Source organism: Aplidium turbinatum, chromosome 14, assembly GCF_918807975.1.
Source record: "Aplidium turbinatum chromosome 14, kaAplTurb1.1, whole genome shotgun sequence".
In the NCBI taxonomy this organism is placed as follows: Eukaryota; Metazoa; Chordata; class Ascidiacea; order Aplousobranchia; family Polyclinidae; genus Aplidium; species Aplidium turbinatum.
This window is the reverse complement of record NC_137485.1, coordinates 7,511,187-7,526,843: the sequence shown is the minus strand read 5'-3', so window position 1 is coordinate 7,526,843 and position 15,657 is coordinate 7,511,187. Positions and strand designations below refer to the sequence as shown.

At 38.2% G+C, this 15,657-nt stretch overlaps 1 protein-coding gene across 1 annotated transcript in view; it reads left to right on the top strand.

Annotated features, from left to right (window-relative positions):
• Window positions 1–15,657, top strand: part of LOC145782856 (uncharacterized) — a 79,602-nt gene that overhangs the window by 48,713 nt on the left and 15,232 nt on the right. The window contains exons 10-22 of the mRNA XM_082594621.1: window positions 548–649; window positions 1,424–1,615; window positions 1,871–1,993; window positions 2,119–2,271; window positions 2,866–2,999; window positions 3,137–3,243; window positions 3,601–3,677; window positions 4,023–4,157; window positions 4,384–4,908; window positions 6,605–6,717; window positions 6,846–7,114; window positions 8,849–8,989; window positions 11,194–11,360. Of these exons, the coding sequence (XP_082450747.1) occupies window positions 548–649; window positions 1,424–1,615; window positions 1,871–1,993; window positions 2,119–2,271; window positions 2,866–2,999; window positions 3,137–3,243; window positions 3,601–3,677; window positions 4,023–4,157; window positions 4,384–4,908; window positions 6,605–6,717; window positions 6,846–7,114; window positions 8,849–8,989; window positions 11,194–11,360 (2,238 nt within the window). The remainder of the gene's footprint in view (window positions 1–547; window positions 650–1,423; window positions 1,616–1,870; window positions 1,994–2,118; window positions 2,272–2,865; window positions 3,000–3,136; window positions 3,244–3,600; window positions 3,678–4,022; window positions 4,158–4,383; window positions 4,909–6,604; window positions 6,718–6,845; window positions 7,115–8,848; window positions 8,990–11,193; window positions 11,361–15,657) is intronic.

Genomic DNA, 15,657 nt, shown 5'->3' with positions numbered 1-15,657 from the left:
TTTATTTTTTCTGAACTAAATCGTTATGTGAATTTCGTGTGCTTTCGTATTGCTAAAGAAAAACAACGCTTTTGACTTGCCCTGCTGCTTCTAATAAAGCTAACACATCCTGGCTGCATGAACTGTTATAACTGCCATGTGTTGTTTGTCTTTTTTGCTGTTGGTATTATGCCCATATTCAAATTAATGTGATATGTCCTTTTACAATTTCACGTATAATTTTACCAAGATTCTATGATGCTTTTTGTCGTTTTTACGTATGACGCTAATTCTGTGGTTTATTTGCTCTTCCAATCTCTCTGTTGCAATTTGCCCAAAAGCTTCGAGCACGCTAAATCTGTTAACTTTTTTAACGCAATCGGTTTTAATTCAACTTTTTTAGCTTACTTGCACTTTAACTTTGTTTGAATTTTATGCTATGCTCAACCAACTAGCAAACGCAGTCATTTGTATATTGATTCAACGTCTGTCGACGTTCAATCAATATAAAGACCGATTTTGTTAGATGATTAATTTCTTCTGCAATGTTTGCATGATTGTATTGCAGTCGGCATGCCCCTGCACACCGCACCGCTATAGCTCTCTTACCTGCCCCTGCATCGTGTTATGCAAGGAAATGCGAATCCTTGCCGCGAAACATATTCCCAAGGTATGGACTATTCCCAAGGCAGTTCGATAGCAAATAAAAATAAAAGCCATTGCACTTCAGGCTAACTTTATAGGAGCAAAAATCAGTAAATAGCTTAAAAAATCTTTTAAAAAAAAAATGAGAAAGCTTTATCCTGGCAGTCTTGCGCATTTGCTGAGGTTTTGAGCTATAAACGCAGGTCAGTTCACTACTGTTTATAAACGGAAGTTCTGTAGTTGGATTATTTCCTGAAAACAACTCGTTATGATTAAATGGAGACTTACACTTTGAGTGCGCTGCTCAAACGCAAGTACTGCAGCTCGAACCCGCATCATAAACTCAGTTTAAGTCTATGATTACTTTCTGTTGAAGCAAGTTGTTGTATTTTATTGTAACACTGCAAAGAACTAAAGAGACTTCGGAGAAATGTCATTTAATTTACTTGTGGATTTTATGTCCTTGTTGTATTTTCGAAGTTTTCTCCAATTGCTTTGAATTAATCTGTCTTTCCTGCTAACAAATCCGTTCTTTTTACATTAATTCATTGTCTGCAAATCTTAAACCAACGTAAAAAGGACTAAATTTCGTTACCTGGGTCTACAGGCTTTATCGGTGACTTGGTGTGAACGCAATTTTCCTTGTCAAGTGCTTTTTAATATCACTATTGACATAGTGCGAAGTGTTTTTGCTTTTTTGTGCATCTTACCTTATCAGTCGTGTGCTTTCTTCTAACAATATTCTAAATTAATCCATGCTAAGAAAACAACATCTTCAAAGTTGTTCTTTGTGATGTAGTTACGGATCTGATTCCGCTCCATCTCCGTCACCCTCCACCAAGCAAGGAGCTCATCCTCACAAAAGGACTTCCATAGATGTGAGGCCGGAAGTGAGCCAGTCCTCCAGCGGACAACAGGATGGGATGAAGATGGAGACAAGAGCTGCGGTGTTGAATTTCATCTCAAGGAAAGCAGGCAGAAGCTTTGACAGGTTGTGAAACTGCTTCAAGAAAACGCTAAAACGACGTTAAAAAACAACTTTTCTCTCGTGTTAATCAACGTATCAAGTTTAAAATTGACTCACTGTTACTTTTCTGCTTATTTCCAACTCTTACCGAAATTTAATGCTTTACAATGTGAAAGCTCGGTCTTGTATCAGCCACTTTTGCGAAGGATGATACACTATTTGCAATGTAAGGTAACTTTAATTGAACTCGAAAAGTAACACTTGGTTCCACAATTTCAGCGGAGATCTTGGCCACTACACGTCATCCACAAGCATACATACGTCACACAGTGACGAGACAGACAAGAGGAGATCGAAAGAAGGCGAGAGGTCGCCGAAGAGCGGCCGGATGGTCAGGACTGGGTTAGTGCTGTCTTCCGCGTGATTATAACTATGTAAAGACCTACGCGGCCAGCAAAAGTTCCATTTTTTGAGTAGTTTCAACATCATAATATATTATTTAATTCATGCTTCATTTGTAACATTAGATCATCTGATTGTTTGGACGACTCCTCCCAAGGAAGAGTGAGTCCAAAGAGCCATAGGACTCCTCCTGCGTCTCGCAAATCCGATCACATGACCAGTGTCCGAAAGCTGAAGAACTTCAAGGAAACCAGAGACAAGTTCCTCCACGGTTTCAAGTAAGTCGACGACGAGTTTGATTTTTCTTGTATCCTTCATATCCATCCAGTAAATCAACCCTTTTTTACGTTGATTCAACGTCTGCCATGATGTAAAAGGACTGATTTTCTGGCTGGGATGTATTATCCAATGGATTTATCAAATCCTCTGCTGATTTGGTGCCTGATCGGTGCTCTGAAAAATTTCGGTCCAACTCCCGAGTTCGCGGCGTTGTCTGACTTGAAGGCATGGCAAAACGATAGCAGATAAATTGACGACTATAATGTATCCTATTGCTCTCTGCTACCTTCATCTGTAGTTGTATTGCATCACAATGGACCCAAACTTTACAATAATGATTTTTGATCACGGTTGTATGACACCGAAATCAAAATAAAGCTTTCAGCTATCTAATATGAGAAGTTGTACCTCGTGGGTCAGATGTTGTCTTAACAGCAAGAGTTTTGGGGGGTTGCGATTGCAAAAAAACACTCCCTAACCGGTAAACAAAGGTCGGGAGTGGTTGTCGTTAGGGATAGTTCTGTGACAGGAATCCTCGCGAGTCTTTGGGATAGATTAACAAGTAGAGCAATAATTGTTTTTTTGATTGACAGTCCTCTCACAACACGCACCAAGTCCACTTCCTCCTTACTCGAGGAAGAGTCAACAAAGAAGCTTTCTCGTGGTTCGCCGTTGATATCCGCCGACAAATCCGCTTCCCTGGAGAACCTAACAGACTCTGGACTTGGTATGATTATTGTATTATTATTAGTAATCAATAAAGCATTCGTCATTATCGTTAACTTTTAGAGCATAACTTTTAGAGCATTAGTACAGTATTGTTACTGGCATTTTTTCGGTCCTTTAGATATATTTATTTTACAGATATGTCACGAGCTTCACCTACCGGCAACATCGAATGCGTCTCACCGCCCGCTAGAGATCGCTCGAAGTCATCACCTAACATCAAACCATTGGTTAATCACGCTGAGGTACACTTGCTTTTACCCAGCTGCGCAATCGACAAACTATTGCTTTGTTTAACTTTTCACTGCTCATGGAACTTTTTTTCTTTAGATATAGATAAGTTAACTAACTAAAACGGTGATAAAAATAATTCTGACTAGGTTACTCCATCGCTGAAAGAGTGTGATGTTTGAAATAAAGCGAATTTTTAGCCCCATTTTTCTACTTTAATCAAACGTGTATTTTGAAGCAATTGCAACCAGTTTTTTCTTGATTACCGTCCTGGCTTAAGTAAAAGTTAACTTTATTATTTTAAAGATACTTTCTCTTTTGTTTAAACCTTATCGCATTAAATAATGGTGCTAAAAATTCTTGCTTTACAGTCTCATTTGAACGACTCTTTCGTTCAAGCGCCACCAAGAAAGCATATGAAGAACCACAGGCAAAGACATTCAAACAGGTTTTCACTTTTTAAACTTAGATGTTGCAACTGTGTTTTCATAGCATACAGATTTTAGTGAAATCTTCTGATTTTAAGTGTTGTACCTACTCGTCGATCTGACGTTATTGTTATTGATATTGCATGAAAGGACTGATTTCTACTTTAAAAGCTGAGATCACAAGTGAAGTGTTTAATCTTCCGAAATTTGTTCTCGTTGGAAGTTCCCATTTAAAGGTTCACTACAAAAATATTAACTTTGCAATCGATTGAGTTTCGCTTTTAGCAGCATGATTGTTGCTTCTTACGTTTCATGTAGATGTTAACGACCTGTATGTTAACTTTTGTCCAAATGTTTGTTTGTAGCAGCAGCGCATCTTCTGCAACCACCATCAGCACTCTCTCCTCATTCTCCTCCTCTTCCTCAACATCCATGGGGAGGTTTCCCACTCTTGGGGAGGAAGAAGCCGAAAGACTCCCTCCTCCTCCTGAATCACCAGAGTATGTGTACAGTAGCTTCCATGTGGTTTTTATCGATTTTAATGTGCAGATGTGAACTTGGTGACTGAGAATAATCGTCGAGGATGTGTGGCCAAAACAAGTTAATTTCCCAGACAAAAATCAACCGTCAAAATCAAAACGTCTGCAGACGTTGAATCAATGTAAAAATTGGTTGATTTTCTTTCTGGGTTGTAGCAACACGCTCATCTACAATGATTTCTTTCAGACCCAACCCACCTCCAATATCTGCATCTCCACCCTCCAACAAAGTGAGTCCTCTTCACAATGATGTCCCAATAAACCGGGTCCCGATAAACACTGGGACATACAGGGTTGCCAGGCGGAAGGCCTACGGGAAACCACCTCCGGACATACCAGTAGTCGATATTGAATTTGAATCTTCCTTAACATCTTCTGAAGATTTATTGGTCAGTGCTCCGAATAAGAAGAGTAATTCTTCAGACTTTTCCAAAGTTTTGCTTCCTCAGCAGGACATGCCAAAGCCGGTGGAAGTTCCTCCTGAGAAGCAGGAAAAAGTTAATCGAATCATTGAAAAAGTGAAACGCTCCTCCTCATTCCGCGATGCGAAAAACCTCTCCACCTCTACAAAAGGTCTTCCTCCTCCGCCTCCACAACAGCCACTGGATGGAGCTTGTGAGCAGTTGCTAAGCAAGGTGGTTAAACGTAGACTTGAGAACGACTTACCACCGCCACCAAGTGTCCCGTCGAAGAACTTCGACAAGAATAAGAGGTGAGTGTGCAGGTTGTTTCCTTTCGGATGGATTTCTTAGCCTGATTTGCTAAAAAGTTCTCATGCAAGGAATCAAAAATGCAATGTTGGAGTTGTCTTCGTTTGCTCACTGCGGCGAAAGATACAAAACTGTCCAGACTTGCCGTCGAAACTGGTAGAATAGAAAAAATATCAAACGCTAAACAGCACTTGGTCTTTTTCTTTACAAGAGATACTTGCCAGCATTGTCGCAGTTTCGTGTTTTACTTGGAATTTGCAGTACATATTTTGCTTTCGCCGGTTAGTACTGGATTTCAAACAGGGCTGAAATTTAAGCGTTGATAGTTCAGTATCTTTGATAGCCTATATGTGGGATAAAAGAAACACATGCCCGGGCCTTGGCTGCATACATTGTTGATGAAGTACTCACATTGATTGATGCACATTGTTTACATTATCCTTCGTGCACAGAATGAGGCATAGCTGAATGATGCAAGAGTTTTAATCATTCTTAAAATGATGAGTTTAGGGTATATGTTTCTCTAATGTGACGCACTACTGCGATTGAGTAAAATGTATTTTAGCATTGATTCAACATATAGTGGCGTTTGTTTCATGTAAAACCTCCCTACTGTATAGTCTGAAGCTGTGTTTGTATGCATCGCATCAGTATCGTACTTAGTAGTTACTTCGGGCTACGCAACGTTGTATGATTCAACGTTATCGACGTCACGCAGAACTATTCTCGCTACTACGTAAAACGACGCAAATTCATTTGAATTGTCATAGTTGTTCAAGCCATTTTGTAGCGTCTCTGTACTTTCACGTATGGTCGCAAGTTGTGCGCTGCTTAATTTGGTTAGTTTTTTTAACGCATTTTGCTATACTTCCTGTTTATATTTTAGTCTAAACATCATTATCGCGGTGGTAAATGCTTTTCTAAGTAATCTATAAGCTCTTCCTTCATTTGTCCATTTAAATATTTCTGGCAAGCTTGTTTAGGCCGGATGTGACCGGTTCAAACCGCTTTCTCCGACTGAGTTGCCACGGTATATAAAACATTTTAGCATTCGGTATATAAAACATTTTAGCATTGACACCAGACCAAGCGATTATGGATGTGAGATAGTGCAGTTTGTATGGGATGTTAGGACGCTTTTGCTAATTTATTGCTTTTCCAAGATAGTTCCTTTTAAAGTTACTGCAAGATCATTAGATTTTCGGTTTTCAGGAGCGCAGCAAGATCATAGACAGGTCGTTTTATAACCAATAGCTCTTCCTTGAGTATTTGATGTATAACACTGGAATCACGAGGCTACAGACCAGCTTGCATGCTCCTCTGATGAAAAAATTCGCCATTTTACATTGATGCAACGTCTGCAGGCGTTGAATCAATGCAAAAATGACTAATTTTGCTATCTAAGTCTGTGCTAGATGTAAAATCTGCTAAACAGGGAATTGCCGACGAGTTTCTGTGCAAGAAAGCTTGCAAATCAAACTAAAGCTCTGGATTATCACGAGCTGGCGTCTGCTTCATTATTTTATTTCCTCATAAAGTTGATCGCTTGCAGACGAAGTAGAGTCCTAAAAGTCTGAATTTTTATTCCGAAACTATTCTGAGCAAACGAAATAGAAATTCTTGTGTTTAATCTAATTAAAAAACTTCAAAGTTAGAATTCAGTTACTCGTGGTTTCATTTTCTGTTGTCGTTTTGCAGTGCTGTGGTTCTGTATGATAACAAGAGAGGTGCCCCAGCAGAAGACATGGCTACCGCGACACCAACTCCTCGTCAAAACGTCACTATCAAGGAACGCGAGGGAAACAGCAAAGGTACTGTTCAATCAATGCTTGCAATAGAAGATCGCTTTGTCTTGACCTGACCTCACATGGCGCATATTTCAGGTAGATATTGTCATTTACTACATTTCTGAAAAATATCTATAATTTTTTTAACTCAGATCTTGAGACTTCAGAAGCGAAAAGAAACACAAAAGATTCGTCGGCGCCTTCCTCGTATGAGAACGTCCATGTGTCCACATCCAGCAAAGCATACGAGAACGTGTTCGTATCCCAAACTCCTTCAAATGGGCCCCAGTTGTCGGCTGCTGCCGAATGCTCTAATGAAGATTTCAATAAAGAAACAGAAAAGACGGAAGATCCCGATTCCAGAAAAGAAACGGAACCTAATGCGGAAAAGGTCGAGACAGAGCAAAAGCTTAATGAGGCGGTAAGATTTATTATTAGATCATAATTTCCTTGAAGTGCTTTGAATACTCGTCTGCCAGTTGGTGCGAAATTATTTTTGCAAAATTGAAACTATTTTTACATTTGAATCAACGTTTTCAGGCGTTAAGTCAATCAATATAACTTTAAATCAATAAAATCAACGTTAAACCAATGTAAAAAACATGTTCACTAGCTGGGCCAGTTTCCGTGTTGTTTCGTTAGTCACGGTGCGTGACTGGGCAATGTGACGTCACAAAGTTATGAATTGATGTTTTTCATATCGCAGCGTACAAGTTGTGTTATTTGCGTCACTATTAGTCAAATACGCGAGTTTGCTTTAAAATTATGCGATGTATTGTTGCCCAGACAACAAAACCCAACATTTCTGCATTGATTCTACGTCTGCAGACGTTGAATCAATGCAGAAATGATGGATTTTGCTGGCTGGGTGCTGACGTCTGCCATTCTGTGCTAACTTCGCATCTTCGTCAAAAGTTTGCAAATTTTTACATTTTCTTAATGGAAATCACATCACTGCGTTTCCTGAATTAACAAACTTGAAAAAAAAATTGAATTTTAAAACTGGAGCATGCTCACCAACATTAATATACAGTGCTTATTGATAATTTACCATTGCAGGCTTAGTATTACACGTTTTTATTGAGATTTCTTGTTTTCCGGCTATTGCAGCGTTAGCCAAATGGCGTGAACTTACCAATAAATCTTTGTGATGCAATTCACGTCATAACTGCCTTTATTAGGTCATCAGACTATATTCCACGTCATTGTCTATTTTTTTTGCAAATTTAGATAGGTTATTGCTGCTGTGGGTTTCTGTCATAGCGGCATGTTATATCGAGCCGTCTCTAAATAGCTCCTGTCATGCGATTGGTAGCTATTTGAAGGTTCTTGCACTGAGCTAACATGGCTAACACTACAATTTTACATGCATGGAGGCAGGTTTTGTAATCAGACGGTTAGACACATAACAGATTTTAAGGACTCGAAAGACTTTGTAAGCAAAAGTTAAATATCTTTTATAGACCCATTGCTCGGAGACACTGTGTTTTTTAGAAATGCTTTCAACCCATAGGACCCAAATAGATCACAATTTCGAAAGCGAAAATAACTTCCCTCAGTCATTAGAAAAAGTCTAAAAAGTTGATGAAAAGTCGAGGTATTGGTAAAAATTGTTCAAGCGCAAGTATGAATTGGTGGGATAATATTTAAAGCACTCGATGTGGCTTCTAATAGTCTACGTTTGTAACTTGCAAATACGTTTTATTTTACATTTTTGGCAGGCAATCTAATCAGATTCGGAAGAATGATTTAAATTTAAAGAAATGGTTAAATCGGTGTTAAAGAGGTTCCGTAAAACAGCACAACTTTGCCCAATATTTGTGAGTTAAAGTTTGGCCACAATTTGGTCTTCATGTTTTATTGGATTCATCTAATGGATAAAATATTTAACATTATTTAGATAAATTCAACAAAACATGATGACGTCATTGTGGTTAGACTTCAACTCATAAATTTTGGGCAAAGTTGTTCACTCGGGCAAAGTTGTGCTATTTTATGGTTGTCATAAAACATGATAAAAGCATAGCCAACCGATAGCAAAGGTTTCCAGCTCATAATGATATGACAAAGTTTGTAAACACTTTTCAAACGATGTTTTGGACTGTAGAGTTGGTTGTTATTGATTTGTAAAATTTTAGTTATCGCTCATTTGCAGCCTTTTTCAAGTCCTCCTCCTGAAATTTCTCCTGAACCACTTCTTCCGGACATATCTTTGCTCACGGAGCCATCATCTCTTCAAGAGCAACATCCGGACCTAACAAGAGACATCATCAAAGGCGACAAAGCTCTTGCTCAGGTATTTTTTTGAAAAATCAAATTCAGCAAAATGTAAAGGCAATGGAATGCAGAGGCCTTAAAACATGGTCTCCAACTGCAGATACCGTACTCACACTTTATTGTGAGTACTCGTATCTATTCTGAGGTCTGCAATACAATTAAGGGCTACGAAGTTTCTTTGCTAATTTTCTATGTTTTTTCTGTTTTTTTCAGAAGCCTTTTTTTGCATCTGCTATCATATCCTGAGCATTTAAAAGTCACGGCAATGTCCCTATCGAAACAAGAGACAAAAATACAATCTCTGTAAGCAGATTTATGGCCACCTGGAGATGCGGCCTGATTTGTCACATTTTGCAGATTTTGACTACAGCTACCGCTAGTGTTTGTCTGACATTTTCTGAGATTTTTTTACGTTTTGCTGTCTCCTAATGATATAAAAGCTTTTTGTTGCCTTGGGGAAGCAGTAGAAAATGAGAAAAAGTAAGTTGAAAAATGCTGAATCAGACTGTTATTGAAAAATTAACAGTCTGACTAAAATCTTCGAAATCAAATTTTCTTTGTTTTTCAACATCTGAGGATGTTAAAACCTATTGTGTCATCTGGGAAAAACAGTACAGAAAGCGTAAAAATATAATTTTTAGGAAATTTTTGATGAAGAAACATTCGCAAAAAGTTAGCAAAATCTGGAAATCTATGCAAAATGTGACAAATCAGGCCGTATCTTTAGGAAGCCATGGCAGATTTTATTACGTTAATTCGCAAAGATTAATCAGAAACTTCATTTCATAATTTTCTGTGCAATCCAAGCCAGGAAAGCACGCTCTGATTCATAATACAAAGAGACAACGACATGTTTTTCTGGATGGGCTTGAATTGACAATCTTCCTGAAACGTTTTACTAACAAACGTTTGGGTTATCAAATTATAGCATTTCAAATATCATTTGCATTGTTTCAACGTGTAACTGACGTTATTTTCAGCGTCGAAATGTTTGTGATACTGAAAAAAAAACTTTCCAAATAACCGGGCGGACATTTTTGTGACCGATGAAAAAAATTTCATAATTTTACGCCTGTCGCGATTGACGTCATTGGTGAAATGTTGGCAATCCAGCAAGCCTTTAATTGAGTCGTGTGCGGGTTTAATTACAACCTGTATTCGTCGGTGACTCAATAAAACTTGTCTCAGATTGCCAATTAACTTTAAAAGTGTGTCTGTTATGAGCAGCTCGGTTACATAACTGACTTGTCGTTGACTAGTTAATAACTAGCTTATTAATAAGTTAATATTATTTAGTCAATGAGCAATAATCTTTAACGACAATGGGTTTAATTATTTATTATTATTTTTTATTGTTTACCCCAAAAAAAAAAATATATATATATATATATACAAACGTAACATTAGCACACAAGTGAATAAAAAACTTTCAAACGTTTCAACACACGAAGAATAAAAAAAGTGACGACAATTAGAAGTTTAATTGGAAGTACAACAAAGTAAACTCCCTGACACACTCAAGCAATAACTCGGGGAACAACATACTGTATGGTAGGATTTTCCAAAAGAGTGATGACGTCACGGCGTCGTTTTCAAACGTGTTTTTAGCATGACGTCAGAGCGCAAGTCAGCGTCAGAGTACGCCATGCAGCAAAAGATTGTCTGCTTGTTCTCTTTGTTCTGTTCGGTTACACTGAAATGTAACAGCTTTAACTTTCCAGCTCCAAAAAACGCTGTTATTTTTTATTCTGTGTGTGTGTTTTTTTGCCACAGTTCCTGAACAGACGAAAACGCTCACAAAGCTCATAAACTTATTGAACATGCTATTCTGTCAAAAACGTTTGATTTAATTCGAAAAATTAATTATATTCGAACAAACGAATGGACATTTAATGTAGTTGTAGGTAGACAAGATACAGTTCGACTATGTTGGTCACACATTAATATGAAATGTGATAGCATACCATATATCTGTTGCAATGCCAAGCAATTTCTTGACAGGTTTTGTTTGATTATGCAGAAAGCGACCTCGTGTCATTGTTTATAACATCAAATGTTATTGAAAAATATGATTGCTAACGGAGCTCTGAATGTAATTTTTTTTTTAATCGGATAAGTACTTTTCGTTCTCATCTCTTTGTGTGAAATGACTATGCGCCAAGCCATTGACTCTCGAAAGTTCTTGGTCTGAGCAGGGTAAAGTTTGAAAATTTTTTTCACCAGGTTTTAACAACAAGCAACAAAAAGGCATTGGACTATATGGCTGGTGTGCTGGCTCAACCTTCCCATGACATCATTGAGGAGGGCATGCGGTATCGGAGAAGAAAACCCACACTCATCTCCACTGGCTCACCAGGCACTAACAAGGAAAACCTCAACCCATCTTCATCGTAAGTCTTTGCAACTCCTAGCTAGAAAACCTGACGTAATGTTAGACTCGTCAGAGCTCCAAACTCGTCAGAGCGCCAAACTCGTCAGAACGTCAAACTCGTTAGAGCTTCGTTGTCGACATCATCACTGTGACGTCGACATCAATATTTTAATTTGAAATAACTATAGAGCAGCCGTAAAACATAGATTTCTAACTGAAACGTGTTTGATTTATTTCCTGCTGAAAATTGTTCCTATGTTTGATTTATTATAAAAAGAAAAGCGTTTATTTATAATGTTGCCACGAACACGTATGGTTGCTGTAACGATAATTGCTTCTGGCATAAGCTGCATTGTACCCACCTGGCACCTCGGTTCTGGCTTTTGTCTGTCGCTTGAACGCACCATCTGTTGCTGAGCTGTCGTGAATGAGGAAGGAGTCTGTTCTTGTTGTTTCGTCGCCTTCCTATCTACTGCACGGCGCCCAGAAACTATGTTTGGTTTTTAATAGCTTTGCGAGTTGAATTATGTAACTTCAGGTCTTCATACCGTTTGGTAACATATAATCGACGTTAAAGTAACATGATGGAGGTTACATAAGAAGCTCCAAATTCCACTTGCGTTCTTGCTTTATCAGAAACATCACCCTTGACAATTTTGTGTTGTAATTGATGGATTTATTTGTCTGTGTCGACATTACAGTCGGCCTTAGGTCCGGCACCACGATCTGGCATATTTGATTCCGCAACAGGACTTTGAAAGTATGACGTAACCATTAAAGTGCCCAGAGATGGCCCTGAAGAGGGAAAATCGTTGTAGCTTTCCTCTTTTGCTGCATTGGTTTGTGGCTTTTGAATCTTCAACTGAATTGCGGTTGAAATGATTGAATGCAAAAACTTGGCTTTTTTTCTGGTGATTTGCGTTCAAGGCTGTAAAATGTTTCAATAAATAAATGATCAAACGTGAAAATAGCGAACAAGTTAGTTTGTTGTGAACCATTTGTGCTTGACCAACATTGCAAAGGTCGTGTAGGCTTGCCTGGAGAATTGTTGGCAGCTGTTTTTGCTTCAAGTTTTTTGTTTGGTAAATAATGACAAATGAAGTGAGTGTCTTCATATCAGTGACATATTATCTTGAGAACAGTGGCCCTTGTAAAGTCCATGTAACGCAGGGTGACCAATTTGGCTTTTTTGAAGCCAGATTTTGAGAATCTGGCTGTTTTTCAACTCCCTTGGCTTATTTTTTTTAAATAAAAAAAGCCAGAAAAATTAGGCTTTTTCTGGCTTTTTTTCGTGTTTCATCGATTTTTTGTCAACTTAATAAAAAGCCAACATAATTTTGGCTTTTTTTGGCTTAATTTTATCTTTCCCGTTTTTTTTAGAAAAAAAATTCAGTCAGCGTCAATCGGAGCAGTAATTTCTAACTTATATTTGGTTGTAGTGTCCGACCGAATGTCGTTTTGAAGCCGAAACGAGAAAATTTTCTAGTTGCTTGTCTTTTCATTAACTATATTTCTGCGTTGTCGCTGAAGTCAAAGTTCGGTGGAACACTATTTGGTTGTGCAATTTTTATATGTGTATGTTTAATGAATACTAATTGGCTTTTTCTTGGCTGTTTCAGCTATTTTATACTGGCTTTTTCAGCTATTTTCTTCTGGCTTTTTTTAGGCTTTTTTTGTGACTAGGTCTGGCTTTTTTTGGTGAAGACAGGTTGGCAACCCTGATGTAACGTGGTCTTGGCAACTATCTATTTTTTCCAGTTTGAAACAAATATCTATTTGACAAAGGTTTCTCTTTTTGAGTCGCGTCAACGTCTGATCCCGATACTTGAAATCATTGCAAGTGCAAAGACAGGAGATTGAGAATGACTTGCTCAATTAACTTGCCAGAGCCACAGCTGAAACAGTCGATCGAGCTTATATTTTGTCTTCATCTTTTTTGCATGTACTTGAAATGTATGTCTGTAGTACAACAAAGCAAACTCTCTACCAAAGCTCTTTATCATGAAGTGTGTGCAATAAAACCATTTCTGAACAGCATTGAAGAACACTTGGTTATTCCACCCGGTTAATTAAAGTGTAGACATTTTGTTGTTTTCGAATTTTGGGGTTCTTTTTAAAGGTCGAATTTTTTAACTTGCGTGTGAATTCTTGAAATTGCAAGCATTGCCACGTGGCTAGCTTCGCCAAACAACCAAGTGAAAAAGGGGTGTGTTTGTTGCTAGTGAACAGCTGACATACTGTTAACAATTTACCGTTTGTCATATTGCACCGTCGCCACCGTTTACTTAACGTAACAATGGAGCTTTTTTGGTCTGGAAATTTACAAGTTTCCATACTAAGTTTTTGCACGAAAGCCTTGCCTCAGCATGTTTCCGCTTCCTACACAAACAAATCCACATTTTTTACATTGATTTAACGTTCCCACACGTTGAAATATTAGTAAAAAAGGACTACTTTGCTGTCAAGGATCATACATTTTTCAACTAACTCCCCGCTTCAACAAAGCATTCATTGATCATCTGAACATCTATTGCTAAACCACCGACTAATCAATTACTTCGAGTGCAAAACAATCCTTTTTATTTCGATGTATTAGTCAACGTTTTCGACTGCCAAAAGGCCATCCACATCGGCGCTATCAGGATCACAATCTGACGGCGTATCTCTCAAGATCAGTACGATGACTCGTGTTTGTTGAAGAGAATCGAAGATAACAATAAAATAGTTAAACACATTTTCTTCACCTTGGTCTGCATTTCGCGTGATAAGCGTTGGGACCCACCAATGAGTAACCCTTCAGAGAAGTCGATATTGTTTTTCTCTATGTCGAACTCATACCCTAACAATGTTAATCGTCTAATCTTTTGCATCTTTATACCCGAAACGTGCAATTCTATGTACGACAAGAAACGACAAATAACAAAAAAACAATTTGATATAATTAGATTTTCCACGAAAGCTTGAATTCAGAGAAATTTGCAGACTATCGACAAGACCTTTTAATACTGTAGAGTCGTAAAGCTACTGCCTACTGTCCATCATTAAGCGTGGCAACATCGGCCGTTTGTTTATGCTCACCAACCAACACATGGACATGACGACGACAACAGCAACTACAGCTTGTCACTCACACGTGATAACTCTTCCTCAACTCTGTCCACAATCACACTTTCACTTCTGTCATGATCCCAGTTACGAAACCCGAGGCTTTTACATTGATTTAACGTCTGCGGATATTGTAAACGTAGGTAAAAAATATGAATTAATCATTGTAAAAAGACCGTTTTTTTAACTGAGTAAGGGGCACCAGTGAAGGCGTGCTGACTGAAACCCATTCCACAGAACGACCTCTCCTGATATATTGATCTTTCCATCTTCAAACCTTCTGTCAACATGATCCCAGCCAGTAAATCTACAAAATTCAACGTTTTCAGACGTTGAATCAATGTTAAAAAAGACTGATTTCTTGGCTGGGATGAGTGATCTCTGCACGACATGGCGCAAATACAAAGATCTTGCTGGGCAACCTTTTCCGCTTAACTCCATCGAAACATCTGCATGATATCAATTAAGTACTTTACTAATCAGTTAATCACAATTTCAATAACCATGCAATTTCGATGATAATTATGCGTTTGACATATGTTCTGTGGCATGCAAAAATTGATAAATATTTCTTGTATTATAATATTTCTCTAATTAACAAGTAGCGAGATCCACTCGTGCAAGCGCAGACCTTGTAGCTACCAATTAGTGAATGCTAATCAGGCCCTACTTGCGTCAATCGCCTGCAAATTCTTTTTATTTCAAGGCCGTTTGCACTACTTAATTTCACATTCTTTATAAACAAAATCAGTTGACAGCTGAATTTGATTTGAAGCGCAATGGGCGACAAGTTAATAAATTAAACCGTCTATTTGCCGATTTCAAGGACCTGGGCGTTATGGAATCTATGAGCATTATAATTATGAAGTCTTTACAATAGAGATTGCAAGGTTTTCGTGAGATGTTCTCTTGCACTCCTTCCCTTCAATTGCTTTGTCATTGTTTCTTCAACGAGCCGAGGAGACATTTGATTTCATGCATCTTCAAATTTTACGTCTGAATGAGCAGGACAGTCTGCTTTCAACGTTTGCACAACGTTACATTACTAGAAAATATAGCAATGTGATTTTCTCTTTATTTCTCAAGTGCGTTCTGATTTTTCAAACACATCGTTCATTAACTTTATCTTCAGCTTATTGCCGCCGTGCCTTGGATGGTTGCTTGACGTTGGGGGGATGATCATGGTATTACTGACGAAATTCGCCCTCTTT